At 40.7% G+C, this 18135-nt stretch overlaps 1 protein-coding gene across 1 annotated transcript in view; it reads left to right on the top strand.

The window, feature by feature from the left end:
* The window catches only part of NTPCR (nucleoside-triphosphatase, cancer-related), a 39090-nt gene that overhangs the window by 2194 nt on the left and 18761 nt on the right, over window positions 1–18135 (top strand). The window contains exons 2-3 of the mRNA XM_010838595.1: window positions 3719–3881; window positions 4507–4603. Of these exons, the coding sequence (XP_010836897.1) occupies window positions 3719–3881; window positions 4507–4603 (260 nt within the window). The remainder of the gene's footprint in view (window positions 1–3718; window positions 3882–4506; window positions 4604–18135) is intronic.

Here is an 18135-nt window from a genome sequence, read left to right as displayed (position 1 = left end):
CCCCCCCCCCCCCGCAACTCTTCGGAGTTTTCTAATGTTTTTTCATTGACTTAGTATCTTTCTATCACTAACCCAATCCCAAACTCTGCCTGCTGTCTGAATCTCTACATGTTCAGACATCAAGTATCTTCTCAAAGATACTCATATACACTCTCAGGGCCCCACTCATGTGTCCTTCACACTTAGCAATTTTCCCCCAACTTCCAGCTGTACAGCCTGTGACCTATCCTCGAGGGCTTTCTCTGACCCCTGCCTGCACCTCTGCCTGCACAGGGGCAGGCCTGAAGGGCCAGGGAGTTCCTGCCCCCTGAAGCAGCCTTGACTCTTGACAGTTGGAAGTTGGTGGGTAAACTCCTTCCTCACTCATCACACAAGAGAACTCTGAATCTAAAGCTGTCTCCTAGGGTTTCTCAGTGGGATTAGACTACCCACTGATAACTTGTTTGATAATGCAGTCACCTCCCCACCAGTGTGTTGTCTTCGGGGGTTGCTTCCCAAATTAAACAGCCTGCATGTGAGTCTTTATTTCACGGTCCACTTTATAGGAGAACCAGAACCAAAATAATTCTGGGGCTTTCCAACCTGTTCTTTGTGAATGTGGTGTGGGCCTTTGATTTTGGGGTTTCCTTCCTACAGGTCACTTCTTAGCCAGTGTAGCTAGCACTAGGGTAGTTAAATTAACAGAGATGAAAAATTAGCTGAAAAATGTCTAGAGCTGAAGAAGAAAAAAGAGACTAGAGCTAAATGCCTCCTCTTGGTTTAAATCTTCTCCCTAACAGATCAGACCCACGATATTCCCTTTTATTACAGCTGTTCCATTTTGTCCTTTGCATAATGTAAATAGCTTTGCTTTTTTCTTAAATTAAGAGTAATATTTACTGTAAGACCAAAAAAAGAAAAAAATCTAGAAAGTTATAAAGAAGAAATTGAAAGTCCCTTGGATTTACAATACAGCAACAAATACTATAAATCTTTCTGTTCTTCTCGACATTTTCTTCTGGAGATACCTACATACTTCACTTTTTTTTTAATTGAGATATAGTTGATTTACAGTATTCTGTAAGTTTCATGTGTATAACAGTGATTCACAGTTTTTCAAGATTCCATTTATAGGTACTGTAAAATGTTGGCTGTGTTTCCCTGTGCTGTACAATATATCCTTGTAGCTCATTTGTTTTATATGTAGTAGTTTGTGCCTCTTAATCTCCCCATCCTACCCCTTCCCTCTCCCCACTGGTAACCACTAGTTTGTTCTCTCTGTCTGTGAGTCTGTTTTTTTTAATTATGTAAAACTAGTTTGTTCTATTTTTTAGATTCCATATGTAAGTGATACCACACAGTATTTGTCTTTCTCTGCCTGAATTATTTCACTAATCATAATACCCTCCAGGCCCATCCATGATGTTGCAAATGGCAAAATTTCATTCTTTTTTTTACAATTGAAAAGTATTTCATTGTATTGTATACCATATCTTTGTCCATTCATCTGTTGGAAACTTAGGTTGCTCCCATATCTTGTAAATAATTCTGTTATGAACATTTGGGGGTACATTTATCTTTTCAAAATAGTGTTTTTATTTTCTTTGGATATATACCCAGGAGTGGAATTTCTGGATCATATGATAGTTCTGTTTTTCGTTTTTTGAGGAGCCTCTATACTGTTTTCCATAGTGGCTGCACCGGTTTACATATAACAGCATACGAGGTTCCCTCTTCTCCACATCTTTGCCCGCGTTTGTTATTTGTGGTCTGTCCAAAAAAAAAAAAAGTAATGGAATACTACTGTGTATTCCTGCTGTTTCTTAACGTGCTTTTTCTCCATATATTATTTTCATATGTTGCGGTCTGTTTTCCATGCTAAGCAGTAAGCTCTTTCCATATGTAAACAGTGTTCTCTAATGGTTGCATGAGATTCCTGTGGGTTTATGTCATTATACACGCAATACCATAATTTAACAATCCGTTATGAATCAACATTAAGTTGTTTCAGAGAAGTCCCAAATTACACATCAACAGAGGCCATTTGCCTGTGTTAAGCGGATTCTTCCGTGACTTCTCTAAAGCAGCAGTTACTGAGGGACAGAGGTGGGGTTACATTCTCCTAGTGCCATGAGCGTGGGCTGCTGTTCATGTTTCAAAAGGCTGGACACCATTGTTTGTTAGTGTGAAATTTGGAGGAAGAATGAACTAAATGAGAATAGCATCATATTTTATTTCAAGTAAAAAGCTAATCTTAGGAAACCCTGATGACTCTGCATGGGTAGCCATAGGAATATTATGACTTGGAACCCTGTCGTGTCTCGTGATAGCTGTGTTGCAGGCTTGGTTTCCCATTTTGGGGTAATTATGATGCCACTGACTTATCTATATGAGAACAAGGTTCATAGGAAATAAACAAAGTCATGGTGGCAGATGAAGGCCCCTGTTAAACTGTATGGTCTCTCTCAGTTGTCTAACCATGAATAAGTTGCCTGTCCTCTCTGTGCTTCAGTCTCTTCTTCTGTAAAATAGGGACAAGGGTGGCAACTGCTTCAGAGGGTGATTGTGAAGAATTAAGCAAGAAAATGCTTGTGAGGCGTGCGAGACCAGGGCCTGGCTCCACTGTCAGGGAGTAGTAGTGTTAAATAGTATTTAACTTGTAAGCACCCAAGAGTTAATCAGAGTAGTCCATGGGCCAGGCTGGGAGGAAAGGAAGGGGTCCTGGTGGGGAGGATGAGTGGGTGGAGGTGCATAGGTTATAATTTGGGAAGAGGTTGGGGGCAAGTCAAAGGAATACTTGGGAATACTCTAGGAGGTGATGGAGATCAAAGCAGTCAATCCTAAAGGAAATCAGTCCTGAATATTCATTGGAAGGACTGATGCTGAAGCTGAAACTCCAATACTGTGGCTACCTGATCCAAAGAACTAACTCATGGGAAAAGACCCTGATGCTGGAAAAGATTGAAGGTGGAGGAGAAGGGGATGACAGAGGATGAGACGGTTGGATGGCATCATCAACTTGATGGACATGAATTTGAGCAAGCTCCGGGAGTTGGTGATGGACAGGAAAGCCTGGCGTGCTACAGTCCATGGGGTCACAAAGAGTTGGACACGACTGAGCAACTGAACTAAACTGAACTGAACTGAGGAGGTGATGGAAGGCATGGCCAACCTGATGGGATTGCTTCTCTGGAGAAAGTTGAAATATTGCCATTTCTAGTAGTGTTGGAGGTATCTAATAGTCCCATTTTGGGGAGCCATACATTGTAAATACGAGGAGAAACGAAGGGATGTTCCCACTGTTAAATGTAGGTTCAGAGTGTCTTGAAATCCTAACTTAAAGCATCCAGCCTTTGCCTGAGGCTTGGCCAGCTTTACTTTCTAGATGTAAAAGTTTGCTCCCTCAAGAAGAGTAAACCTAGGAGAAAACAAAAGCTTGTCTTGTAGGATGCAAATTGCACTTGAAATTATCATCAGAAAGCCACTCAGTTGGTTCTCCGATTATGTATGTGACAAAACTAATAATGTTTCAGAATTTAAAAATAAACTTCAGTGTACCATTCACATTTTTATTATGCTTGTTTTCTACTTGAAATTAAAAAGTTTTAACACCTGGAGCAATCAAAGTTAAGTGAAGTTAATATTCATAAAAGCTGTTTGAAGCCCATTTCTCTCCTGGTTGTTATGCTCCAACAAGGCAGTGGTTCCTGATAGGCTTTTTTTTTTTTTTTTCCTCTAGGAGTTGGAAAAACAACGCTGATCCAGAAAGCCACTGAAGTTTTAAAGTCCTCTGGCATGCCTGTCGATGGGTTTTATACAGAAGAAGTCAGACAGGGAGGAAGAAGAATAGGGTTTGATGTTGTCACGTTGTCTGGCATCCGAGGACCTTTATCCAGAATTGGGTACTGCAGCTTCATTTCTGAAGTGTTTTTTCTTTTTTTTTTGACCATGCTTCATGGCATTCAGGGTCTTCGTTCCCCGACTAAGAGATCAAACCTACGCCCCCTGCATTGGAAGCGCAGAATCTTAACCACTGGACCACCAAGGGAGTCCCTCTGGTGTTTTATTCTCCTGGGGCCCAGGGCTGAGCCAGGTGGTCCCTTCTATCTTAAAGAATCTTGAGCCTTTATGGCTTTCTTGGCATCAAAGAAAACAGAGGTTGAAGTCATCATATGAAAACCAAAGTTGAAAATACCATATTTCAGGGCAAACTTATTCCACTGAATAGTAAGCTTTTCTCACTTGGTACCTTGTGGCCCTGTTCCTATCACTCTTCTAAGACAGGTGATACACCAGCTCTTGGAGGTAACTGCCAGGCTGTGACTAGTGGTGTGTGCACCAGCGTTAGCCCTGTTCTCAGGAGAGAATGAGGAATCAGATCAGCTTTGCTCACTGCCACTCTCTGTGTAGGTGGTTTTTAAGGATGGTTTAGCACATGGAGAAGGCCAGAGGCTCAGTGGAGCAGCTAAAAATCAGAAGTCAGTACAGGGGTCTCTCAACAAGGAATGCACTATCCTTTTGTTTCAGGTCAGAGCCTCTGACTGGAAAGCGTGAGTGCCGTGTAGGGCAGTACGTGGTGGATCTGACGTCCTTTGAGCAGCTGGCGCTCCCGGTCTTGAGGAATGTGAGTGTGTCTTTCTGCTTCTGAAGCCCTGCTGTTCTTAGTACCTTGTGGGAATTGCTAGCCCCGGGAACAGAGTGGCTTTTGCTGTACAGAGACGTCAGTTTTGTGCTTTACAGCTTAAAAGTCTTCAAGTGATTGAGCTTACGTAATTTACTGTCACTCTGAACTACAAGTAAATTCCTTGTCACAGAAATTCAGTACATGTAAAAGACTTTATCCTGGGTGGGCTTTGATGCCAATCTTCCACAGACCCCAAAGATAAGTCTTTCCTCTGATCTTCCCCTTGTTTATATTTTAACCCTGTCTTCACACCACAACAAATAAATGTTTAGGAAGGTAAAATGTCATTGTATGAACATAATGGTAAGAACTTAACACATTACATCACTGTATTGCTGCTGCTACTGCTACAGTCGGGTCCGACTCTGTGCGACCCCATAGACGGCGGCCCACCAGGCTTCCCCGTCCCTGGGATTCTCCAGGCAAGAACACTGAAGTGGGTTGCCATTTCCTTCTCCAGTGCATGAAAGTGAAAAGTGAAAGTGAAGTCGCTCAGTCGTGTCCGACTCTTGCGACTCCATGGACTGCAGCCTGCCAGGCTCCTCTGTCCATGGGATTTTCCAGGCAAGAGTACTGGAGTGGGGTGCCATTGCCTTCTCCGACATCACTGTATTACCTGTTATTAAAAAAAAAAAACAACACAAAACAGCATTATTGAGGTATGGGCTTCCCAGGTGGCTCAGCAGTAAAAAGTCTGCCTGCCAAAGGAGGAGACGTAGGAGACACAGGTTCAATCCCTGTGTCGGGAAGATCTCCTGAAGCAGGAAATGGCCACCCGCTCTAGTATTTGTGCCTGGAGAATCTCTTGGACTGAGGATCCTGGTGGGCTATAGTCCACAGGGGTCACAAAGAATTGGACATGACTGAGCAACTGAGCACATTTTGAGATATAATTCACATACTGCACAATTCACCCATTTGAAATATACAGTTCAGTTTTTTTCTCATTTACTTACAGGATTGTGCAACCAACTATCATAGCCCAATTTTTGAACATTTTTGTCATCCCCAAAAGAAGCCCCATTCCCATAAGCAATCTCCATTCCTATGTCTCTGCTGTTCTTTGCAACCACTATCCTACTTTTTTGTCTGCAGATTTGGCTATTCTGAATATTTTCTGAGAAGGAAATAATATAGTATGTGGTCTTTTGTGACTAGCTTATTTTATTTAGCATAATACTTACATAATATCACAGCGTATATCTGTACTTTGTTCCTTTTATGGCTATATAATATTGCATTGTATAGATACACCACAGATAATTTATTCTTCAGCTAATGGCGATATAATATTGCACTGTATAGATACACCACAGATAATTTATTCTTCAGCTAATAAGCATTTGGATGTGTTTCTACTTTTTGCTATTATGAATGATGCCGCTCTGAACATTTACGTACAAGTTTTGGTGTAGAGATCTGTTTTAGTTCTCTTGGGTATATACCTACAAGTGGAAACGCTGGGTCATGAGGTAATAATTATATATATAACTTTTTGAGAAATCACTAGTGTTTTCCAAACCAGCGCTGCTGTTTCACATTCCCACCTGCAACGAATGGGGGTTTCATTTTCTCTATAGCCTTGCTAATTACTGTCTCTTTCTAATTATGTACAGTCTCGTAGGTGTGATGTGGTATCGCATTGTGGTTTTGATATGCACTTCCCTGTTGATCTCTGATGTTGAGCATCTTTTCACGTACTTATTGGCCATTTGTATATTTTCTTTGGAGAAATGTCTTTTTCTTTAGCCCATTTTTTAATTGCTTCAGTTGTCCTTTTATTACTGAGTTGTAAGATTTCCGTGTGAGTCCTGGATACCAGTCTGTTTTCAGATAACTGATTTGCTGGTATGTGGTTGACTGTGCCTTCCACGTCTGTGGTTGTGGAGACAAACTGCCCTGCCATTTCATATGAGGGATCTGAGCATCCTTGGATTTGGTGTGTGTGGGAGGGCCCTGCGACTCGTCTCCCTTGGATACCAAGGGACGCCTGTATTTATCTACTCTGTAGTTGTCTTTACTTTCTAGATGTGATGACACAAATGTTTTTTTTGAAAAGTCTGGTTCGTCTATTTTTCTTATGTTGTTTGTGCTGTGGCGTTTTACCAAAGAAGGCTTTGCCTGATGCTGTTTGATGGAGATTTATTTCCATCTGTTCTTCCAAGAACTTTATAGCTTTACTAATGCATTTAGGTCTGTGGTCTGCTTTGAATTGGTTTTTGTGTATGGCGTAAGGTATGGATTAACATTCTTTTGCATGTAAATATCCAGTTGTTTGAGAACTGTTTGTTGAAAAGACTCTTTCTCCATTTAATTATATTGACACTCTTTTACAAATCAGTTCAATTCTGTTTTCAATTCTCTTCAGTTTATCCTCATGTCAGTTCCATCTGTTCTTATATCAGAATGACAGTGTTTGATGACTGAAGCTGGGATGTTGATAGAGGTTGTGTTGAACATGTAAATCAGTTTGGGGAGTATTGCCATCTTGGTGGTGGTGCTTTAGTCACTAAGCCGTGTCTGATTCTTGCGATCCCAAGGACTGTACCCTGCCAGGCTCCTCTGTCTGTAGGATTCTCCAGACAAGAAGACTGGAGTGGGTATTTCCTTCTCCAGGGGATCTTCCCAACCCTGGGTCTCCTGCACTGCACGCAGATTCTTTACCAATTGAGCTATGAGGGAAGCCCCATTGCCATCTTAACAATATTGAATCTTTTGACCCATGAACTTGACTTATCTTTATATTTTCTTAGACTGTCTTTGATTTTGTTCAGTCACATTGTTCTAAGGTTTCCAGCATACAAGTCTTATACTTTTTAAAAAATTTATACCTTTTTGTGAAAGTTTGCCTATTTTATTTTTAGAATGTTCATTACTAATGTATCCTGCAACCTAGGCAGACTCATAGTTCTAATAGTTCTTCAGTGAATTTCTCAGAATTTTCTATTTACAAAATGATATCATCTGCAAATGGGGAAAATTTTACTTCTTCCTATTTGCTTTGGTTGCCTTTTATTTTTTCTTTCCTAATTGCTTCATCCAGAAGCCCAATTCCGTGAGTTTGTGAAGAATTGGTATTAATTTTTCTTGAAATGTTTGCTGGAATTGACCAGTGAAGCCATGTGGGCCTAGGTTTTTCTTTATGGGAAGCTTTCTAATTATGAATTCAATTTCTTTACTTGTTATGCATCTGCTGGTTTTTTTATTTCATGCTGAATTAGTTCTGGTAATTGTGTGTCTGTTAGTAATTTATTTGTCCATGTCGTTAGATAGAAAGTTACTTAATTTGGCATACAGTTGTTCATATATTCACCTATAATCCTTTTTACTTTGCAAAATCTGTTATATTTTCCCTTCTTTCATGCATTTTAACTGTTGTCTCTTTTTGGACAAAACTAAAGGTTTGTCAATTTAGTTGATCTTTTCAAAGAACCAACTTTTGGCTTTGTAGGTTGTGTATTACTTGTTTTTTGCATTCATTCATCAAACATTTATCAAATTCTTGATATACAGTCATGAGCAAAACGTGTTTTCTACTCTCTCAAAACTCTCATTCTAGTGGGAAATGTAGATATTAAGCAAATAAATGGATAATTGTCATAAATGCTGCCAAGAAAAAGGAGTGCTGTGAGAGAGATGAGAGGAGCTGACTTTAGATCTGGTGACCAGGAAAGAGCTCTGGGGTGGCGGCATTTGGATGAAATGAAAAGGTGAGAAGGGCACCATCACTTCTGGCAGAGAATACTGGGGTGTTTTGTGGAGGTCTGGGGAGAATGTTGTGGGTGACAGGAGCAGAGACGCTGAGGCCTCGGGGCCCTGGGCAGGAGCAGGTGGGGAAGGAGGGACGCTTGCTGAGGTGGGTGGAGCCATGCAAGGTTTTTGTGGACCATACTGAGGACTATGGGTTTTGTATCATCTGTTATCGACTTACAACTCTGATATACTTTTGTGAAAATTGAATAGTATGGACCCGTCTCGAGAGGCAGTTCTTTATCAACTCTGTGCTGGGTGGCCTTCCTGCAGCCCGTCATCCTCCCCATCCTCCTGCACACGGCTCAGCCTGCCCCCCACGTGCCAGCCTTCCACCCTTGTCATTTGCCCTTTGTGTGGTCAGCGGGCTCCTCATATCTTGGCTTCTCTGCTTTTTTTTTTTTTTTTTTTGATACTCAGGGCTCAGCTGAAATAGACAGGCTTTGGTAAGTGCTCAGGGCTCCTGCAAGTGTTGGGTGTGCCTGCAAAGGGCAGCTTCTGACTCTGAGGGCCCTCGGGGTCTTGCACTGTGTTTTGGTAGCAGCTGCTGCTCCTCTAAATTTCTTTCTCTCGGAACTTTCTCTCATACCCTCTGCTGGGGACTCTGGTGCCTGTTGTATTGTGTGGAAGCCGTCAGGAAACATGGTATTTTTATCTCTAGTTATTTTACCATCCAGTACATACCTCTCCACTTAAATGTTAGAGAAGCAAGTGAAATACTTCAAATAAAATTCCAGATGATGACTCTGGCTTTGGGTACTGGATCGATATAAGGAATTGATTTTTACGCACCTTGCTTAGAGCAGACAATCCCAGGAGAGCAGTGTGTACATATGGGCTTGATGTCTAGCTGCAGGATTATATAAGAAATCGTGTACTGACCTGAATAAGAGCTAGAATCGCTCTCCCTTTTTTTTTTTTAATTAAAAGAGGATAAAACCCAGACTTTTCCAGTATTTTATAGTTTGATTACCAAACCCAGACTTTCACATTCTAGGTAGGAAAAATTCCAAGGCTTCAGGTCAAGGTCATCAGTTTCTTTTCTGAAACAGAAATTTTTCTTCCCTCTCATGTATTTCATTGGAATGAAGAAAGGAAAAGGAGTTAGTGTTTTGCCTTTATACTGAAGGAAAAAAAAGAAAAACAAATTTTTAAAGTAACTGGGCAACAAAAATAGGAGATTAGAGAGACAGATTTTATTATTGGCAATTGGAATGACCAATTCCAATTGGTCATTGGAAACCAAAGTAAACTGAAAGTTTTAGAACACATTTAGGCAGTCAGAGCCTATTTAAAATGTTTTTTAATTGAAATATTGTTGATCTACAGTGTTGTGTTAATTTCTGCTGTATAGCAAAATGACTGTTATATACATATATGCATTCTTTTTTGTATTATTTTCTATTATGGTTTATCCCAGAATATTGAATATGGTTCCCTGTGCTATATAATAGAACCTTGTTGTTTATCCAGTCTATGTATAGTAGTTTACATCTGCTAACCCCCAAGGGCTGCCCTGGTGGCTCAGTGGTAAAGAATCTGCCTGTAGTGCAGGAGACCCAGGTTCAATCCCTGGGTTGGAAAGATCCCCTGGGAAAGAGAATGGCTACTCACCTCAGTATTCTTGCCTGAAGAACCCCATGAATGGAGGAGCTTGGTGGGCTACAGTCCATGGGGTCACAAAGAGTCGGACACAACTGAGTGACTGACACCCCAAACTCCCAGGCCATCCCTACCCCCTCTTCTCCCTTGGCCACCATGAGTTTGTTCTCTGTGCTGTGAACCTGTTTCTGTTTTCTAGATAAGTTCATTTGTGCTATTTCTATTTAATTTTTATTTTGCTATTTATTTGTTTACTCCTTTGGCTGTGCTGGGTCTTCATTTTGGCACACAGGCTCCCCATTGCTGCACAAAGGCTTTCTCTAGTTGAGGTGCATGGACCTCTCACTGTGGTGCCTCCTGCTGTTCAGAGCACAGGCTGCCGAGTGCGAGGGCTTCAGTAGCTGCAGCATGCGGGCTTCGTTGCACTGCGGCTGTGAGATCCCAGGTCCTGGACTAAGGCTTGAACCTGTGTCCCCTGCAGGTGGATTCCCAACCTCTGGGCCACCAGGGAAGCCCCTGTGCCATATAGATTCCGTGTATAAGTGATAGCATATGATACTTTTCTTTCTTTTGACTTACTTCGCTTAGTATGATAATCTCTGGTGGCATCCATATTGCTGCAGATGGCATTATTTCATTCTTTTTCATGGCTGACTAGTATTCCATTATATATATATATATATATATATATATATTTTTTTTTCTTTATCCGTTCTTCTGTCAGTGGACTTTTTGGTTATTTCCATGTCTTGGCTACTGAGAATATGCTGCTATGAATGTAAGAGGTGCATGTATCTTTTTGAATTAGAGTTTTCTCTGGATATATGCCCAGGAGTAGAATTGCTAGATCGTATATTAGTTCTATTTTTAGTTTTTTGAGGAATCTCCATACTATTTTCCATTGTGGCTGCATGAACTTGCATTCCCACCAATAGTGGAGTGTAGGGTTCCCTTTTTTCTCCACATCCTCTCCAGAAATTATTACTTGTAGATTTTTTTTTAATGTCACCAAAGAATTGATGCTTTTGAACTATGGTGTTAGAGAAGACTCTTGAGAATCCCTTGGACTGCAAGGAGATCCAACCAGTCCATTCTGAAGGAGATCAGCCCTGGGATTTCTTTGGAAGGAATGATGCTAAAGCTGAAACTCCAGTACTTTGGCCACCTCATGCGAAGAGTGGACTCATTGGAAAAGACTCTGATGCTGGGAGGGATTGGGGGCAGGAGGAGAAGGGGACGACAGAGGATGAGATGGCTGGATGGTATCACTGACTCGATGGACGTGAGTCTCAGTGAACTCCGGGAGTTGGTGATGGACAGGGAGGCCTGGCGTGCTGCGATTCATGGGGTCGCAAAGAGTCAGACATGACTGAGCGACTGAACTGAACTGATTCTGACCAGTGTGAGGTTGTGCTTCCTTGTAGTTTTAATTTGCATTGCTCTAATAATTAATGATGTTGAGCATCTTTTCCTATGCCTTTTGGCTATCTTTATGTCTGCTTTGGAGAAATGTCTATTTAGGTATTCTGCCTGTTTTTTGATTGGGTTGTTTGTTTTTTTGTTGTTATTGAATTGTATGAGTTGTTTGTATATTTGGAAATTAAGCCCTTGTTGGTCGCATTGTTTGCAAACATGTTCTTCTCATTGTGTAGGTTTTTTCATCTTGCTTATGGTTTTCTTTGCTGTGGCAATGCTTGTAGGTTTGATTAGGTCCCATTTGTTTATTTTTGTTTCTATTTCTACTGCCTTGAGATCTAAGAAAACATTGGTACAATATGTCAGAATGCTTTGCCTGTGTTGTCTTCTATGAGTTTTATGGTGTCTTGTTTTTATTTTGTAAGTCTTTAAGCCATTTTGAGTGAGAGGATACCTTCTAACTTCATTGATTTTCATGCAGCTGTCCAGCTTTCCCAACACCACTTGCTGAAGAGTGTGTCTTTTTTCCCATCATCAATTTCTCAATACATTCCTGCCTCCATTGTTGAAGATTAATTAACCCTAAGTGTGTAGGTTTATTTTTGTGCTGTCTAGTCTGTTCCAGAGAAGGCAATGGCACCCCACTCCAGTACTCTTGCCTGGAAAATCCCAGGGATGGAGGAACCTGGCAGGCTGCAGTCCATGGGGTCCCTAAGAGTCGGACACACCTGAGCGACTTCACTTTCACTTTTCACTTTCATGCATTGGAGAAGGAAATAGCAACCCACTCCAGTATTCTTGCCTGGAGAATCCCAGGGACTGGGGAGCCTGGTGGGCTGCCGTCTATGGGGTCGCAGAGTCGGACACAACTGAAGCGAGTTAGCAGCAGCAGCAGCAGCAGAGGTCTCTTCTATTGATCTATATGTCTATTTTTGTGCCAATACCATGCTGGTTTTATTACTGTAGATTTGTAGTATTGTCTGAAGTCTGGGAGGGTTATGTCTCCAGGCAGGGGAGAGTCTTTATACAGATAGACAGTTTCCATACATCCAGTTGCCCAGGATGTACGAAAACACAAATTCTGACAATAAGTTAAGAAATATCTCTTAAGTGCCTCCTCTGTATAAGAAATTTCACTATGGTTGAAAAATATCCTGAGTTTTTTTATTTTTAAATACTGTGAGAAGCATAAGAAAAATTATTCTTTGATTAGGTCAGCAGGGCTGTTCTTGTGGGTTGGGAAATAAGAACATATATGTGAGTTGAAAAGCAGCTGCTTGAGGCCAAGGGAGAGGCCTGGAGGGGGAGGCCAGCCTGCTGTGAGGTCTTGCTCAAGCTTTTCCTCAGGCGGTTACCATGGGCACATGTGGGAATAACATAGGGAGCAGACTATAAACATTCTAGAAGCAGTAAGGCTTTTAGAAGGTCCCTTGTAGAGTTTACTGTTGCTGGGTTTTTTTCATTCCGTAGCTACATCTTCCCTTATTTGACATCATTTACTATTTTCTTGAGTATTAAATTTCCATATACTTAAGGTAGAAAATGTGTAAAAAGTATAAGATAAGAAAATATGGATAACTCAGTTTTATCACTGAGTTAACCATTCTTAGCGTATTTTCTGCCCTTTTTCTATACATGTTTTTCTTTTTTTTTTTTAATAGTCATCCAGAATTGGGGAAAATGCCAAATATAGTTTTATTGGTGTGGGCTTTTTCATTTAATGTTATTGAGTGACATGGGACTGGTCTCACATGTGATCTTCAAAACTGTGATACTTTGGGATTTCCCTGGTGGTCCAGTGGTTAGGACTCAGTGCTTTCCCGGAGGGGGCACAAGTTCAGTTGTGGTTGTGGAACTAAGATCCTATAAGCCATGTGGCATGGCCATAAAGAAAAAATTAATACTTTATTGATTGCATAATATATTGTATGGGTTTTCATCTCTGATGTAACTGCTACTCCCCCAGTGTCAGACACTGAGATTATTTATCACTGTTGCAAGTAACTTTGCAAGACTCTGTCTTTGCACCTCAGTCTTTATCCGCCATGGCTGTTTCCCTGTAGGGACCTATAGGTGGAATAATGTGGAATACTGGGTGGAGGGCGTGGATTTCCAGGGTTGGTGCGTGTGTGACACGTGTCACTTTGCACCTCCTGGTGTGTGCAGGCATCTTTGTCTTGCTGTACTTCTGCCAACACTGAGCACTGTACTGACTTTTGATAAACATGTTGCTTTGCTTTGCTTTGCACTTTTAAGGTACTAATGAAGTTAAAATTTTTTCAGTTGGTGGGTGTTTTTAAACATCTAAGTTGTTCGTTCATTTCCCCATTTTTTTCCTTTTAGCTTAAAGAGATCTTTTGTAAGGTAAATAACTTTTTAAAAAATCTTATTGATTCCATTTCTCAGTTTATCACTTTGGTGATTTCCTTTTTCTTTATTTCTTTTTTTTAACATTGTAAAAGTCTGTCCCTATTCCAAGTTAATATAAAATTGTACCTATATGTTTCTTCTTTGTGTTTTTTTAAAAAACATCTTTAAAATCCATCTGGATTTATCTGGAATGTAATATTCAATGAGACTCTCAATTGATTTTCTTCCAAATACTTAGCCGGTTTTTCAAAACCATCTGTTAATAAGTCATTTCTCATTAGTTTATTATGCTAAATTTATTTTATTAAAAAATACATGTGTGATAATGCTTTAGGGTTGTCTGTTCTCTTCCATTGATCTGATGCTTGCATCAGTACTCTGGTAATTGCTTGTGTTGTCATTCTTTAAAACAGTGCCTTATCCATTCTTGTTTGCTCATTCTTCCAAACTGTGGTGATATTGGTGGTAATAGTAACGGTTTTGTGCTCCAGGCACTAACTCATTTCATCCTTCAGACAAGTCTGTCACTGTTTTCTGTCTTACAGATGAGAGGAAACAGGCATAGCATAGAAGGTTTGCCCGATGACAAACAGCTTATAAGCAGCAGAACTGGCATGAGTTGAACTCCATTACAGAGTCTTATATGGAGTGATTGAACTATACAAAACTATAGTTACTTTGATATACAGAACTTCCTAATCTTCCGGACAGTTGTCATTCTCCACAGCCAAAAACAGTATCATTCTCTTTCTAGTTCTTCTTTAAAAAAAAACGTTGTGAGGTTTTTCATAGATCTTTTTTATTTTCTGCTGCTGCTGTAGTTAGGATTGACTTTCAGTTTCCTAATGATCAAGGCTGTTAGGATAATGTTGGCCTTTTGTGTAATAGTCTACTTGACAGCCATCCTGAATGCTGTATTAGAATCTGATGCAATATAGGATTTAACATTTTGTTGGCACGCAGTGTATCTCCTGCTCACAAAAAAGACAGTAGTAGATTATAAGGTTTTGAAGAACAGGAGACGTCTCCTCAAAACCTTATTTTATAAGTTGAACAGTCTCATTTTTTGTAAAGATCCAGGGAAGGAATAATGAGTTACAACCAGAAGATCCACATGGTTTGAACGTTTTCCTGTTTTATTCAAAATGTGGCTTTCTATGTATATTTCTATTTGTGAGCAGGATCTTCTTTTGATTCTGAAATAAGAATCTGCTTCAGATCTTTAAACTTCATTTGAAGGTGAGAGATCAACTCTCTACGGAAAGTTTCTTTTTTACAAAATCAGTTGACCTGGAAATGCTGCTTAGTATTTCTGGCCACTGAGCTTTAGAAAGAATTTTAAAAAATTAAGTTCTGGTCAGTATATCCATTCTTGTAAGGCTGACAAAAGCCCAACACCGCTTTAGTATTTCCTTCACTATTAGCAAGCTTGGCATTTGTGTCTTGGTTCCTCCTTACTTTCTATTCCTGTATCTCATGATCTTACATATATATTACAAAATCATCAAGGGGAATTAAAAGCTATCTGGTACAAACATAAAAAGTTAAAACTTGTCAGTAAATCATTCCTGCAGTGAATCAAAATAGAAGATGAGCCGAATGTTTTGTATAAGGTTGGCTGCACAGTTCACCCTGCAGGGTTTGTCATGGCAGCCCCTGCCGTGATCTGCTGGATCCCCCTGGCGGGTGGGTGGGGTCATCACTTCTCAGTGGTGGCCACGGTACTGCTCTGTGGGGTGACAGCCCCGCGGGCCACTGCCCGGGATCCGTCATCTTCCCGTAACGCTGCCTGCATCCCCGCCCAAGAAGCGTGGGAGATGTGCTCCGCAAGTGGGACTGGCAAAGGATGTCTGTAACTGGCCTTTCTCCCTCTTCCCACCTGCTCTGTCCTTCCTTCTGATCCTCATCCTGTGCTCTTTGGCCTAAAGCCCTGTGCTCCATCAGAAGGGAGCTCACATGCCAGGAGTTGATGGTTTTCTTGAATCTGATATTGAGAAAGTGTGCATATGAGTGTTTTGTGTATTGATTCTAACTTTTTAAAACTTTACTGGGATATAATTTTAGTCTTAGAGAAAATTATAAGAATGACTATAGTACAGGACCCCCTGTGGACTTGTTATTCTAGAGTCACCTGTTTTTAACATTCTCCTTAATTTTTCCCTCTCCTCGTGTGTGTGTGTGTAAATTTATAGATTCGGGGGGTGGGAACCATTTGAGAGTATGTTTAATCATCAGAGTACTTAGGTCCTGTAGTATTTTTTCCTAAGAATAAGGATACGCTCTTACATAATTGGCACAGTTACCAACCTCAGTCAGTTTTGCAAGAGAAAATACTTTGATCTAATCTATCATTCGTATGCTGGTTTTGTCAGTTGACTTAACAGTGTTCTTTGTAACATTTCTTTTCCTTCAGTCTGGAGTTAGATATTACCTTTAGTTGTCATATCTTCATAACCTCCTTTAATCTGGAACATTTCCACAATCATTTTTTTTTTAAATCTTTTGCAACACTGACATTTTTGAAGAATACAGTTTTGTTTTAAAAGAATATTCCTCTTCTGGGGTTTTCTGATGTTTCCTCATGAATTAGATTCACCTGAAACACTTCCGTACATGGTGGTACATTTTTCTCAGTGTCTTATCTGGAGACATGCGATGGTTGGTGACGTTAACTTGATCACCCACTGAAGGTGTTGTCCCGTTTCTCCCCGTACGTTTACTCTTTTTTCCTTCGAAACTAACAGCTGTGAGTAGAGAGCTACTTAGTGACCTTGCACAGCCTCTTCATCAAAATTTCTCCCAGTTAATTTTTGTAATTTTTAAAAAACTTTATTAGATTATCTTAAGATAATAAGGTTTTAAAAGCAAATTAGCTACTGCCTATTGGAATACTTTGTCTAGCAAGGTTAAACAAACATAAAATTACTGTATATTCAGAAACTGAACGGGTTGATTGGTTGCTTTTTCAGCCAATCAGAATGGTTGATTTTCCCTTGTCTAGACTGTCCTCCTCTGTTTGTATGCATTTACCTCATTAGTTAGAAGAATAGTCACCACCATTTCACTGTAGCAAAAATAATCAACTTTATCTCCTTCAGGCAATTTCTAATAGAAGGTTCATTACATTTGTGTGTTCAGCCATGTCCAGCCCTTTGTGGCCCCATGGACTATACCCTGCCAGATTCTTCTGTCCATGGGATTTTCCAGGCACGGATACTGGAGTGGGTTACCATTTCCTGCTCCAGGGATCTTCCCGATCCAGGGATCGAACTTGTGTCTCTTGCATCTCCTGCATTGGCAGGCAGAGTCTTTACCACTAGCACCACACGGGAAGTCCCTAGTAGAAGATTGAAGTGAAGTGAAATCGCTCAGTCGTGTCCGACTCTTTGTGACCCCATGGACTGTAGCCTACCAGGCTCCTCTGTCCATGGGATTTTCCAGGCAATAGTACTGGAGTGGATTGCCATTTCCTTCTCCAGGAGATCTTCCCAACCCAGGAATCGAACCCAGGTCTCCCTCATTGTAGACAGACGCTTTACCATCTGAGCCACCAGGGAAGTCCATAGAAGATTATCAGGCATCAAAAATACCAAACTTTTACCAAAAGCTTAAACAGTGATTAAAATTTTTTAGTAAGCAATTGAAATTAAAAAAAAAAATTTTTGTGAACACTGTCAGCTGATAAGGACCACTTAGAAGTTAATACAGGCACGTTTACTGTACTTTGCATCTACTTCATTTTTTGCAAATTGAAGATTCCTGGCAACCTTGTGTCTAACAAGTCTGTTGATGCCATTTTCCTGCAGCATTTGCTCATTTCATGTCTCTGTATCACACGATAATTCTCACAATATTGCAAACTTTTTCATGATTATTACATTTGCTATGGTGGTCTGAGCGCCAAAGAATTGATGCTTTTGAACTGTGGTGTTGGAGAAGACTCTTGAGAGTCCCTTGGACTGCAGGGAGATCCAACCAGTCCATTCAGAAGGAGATCAGCCCTGGGATTTCTTTGGAAGGAATGATGCTAAAGCTGAAACTCCAGTACTTTGGCCACCTCATGCGAAGAGTTGACTCATTGGAAAAGACTCTGATGCTGGGAGGGACTGTGGGCAGAAGTAGAAGGGGACGACAGAGGATGAGATGGCTGGATGGCATCACCGACTCGATGGATGTGGGTTTGGGTGAACTCCAGGAGTTGGTGATGGACAGGGAGGCCTGGCATGCTGAATTTTCATGGGGTTGCAAAGAGTCGGACATGACTGAGCGACTGATCTGATCTGATGGTGGTCTGTGATCAGGGATCCTGATGTTGCTGTTGTAATTGTTTTGGG

This window comes from Bison bison, unplaced genomic scaffold (genome assembly GCF_000754665.1).
Source record: "Bison bison bison isolate TAMUID 2011002044 unplaced genomic scaffold, Bison_UMD1.0 scf7180017864099, whole genome shotgun sequence".
NCBI lineage: Eukaryota > Metazoa > Chordata > Mammalia > Artiodactyla > Bovidae > Bison > Bison bison.
The sequence above is the reverse complement of the archived record's forward strand: the minus strand, read 5'-3'. Positions and strand labels throughout refer to the sequence as shown.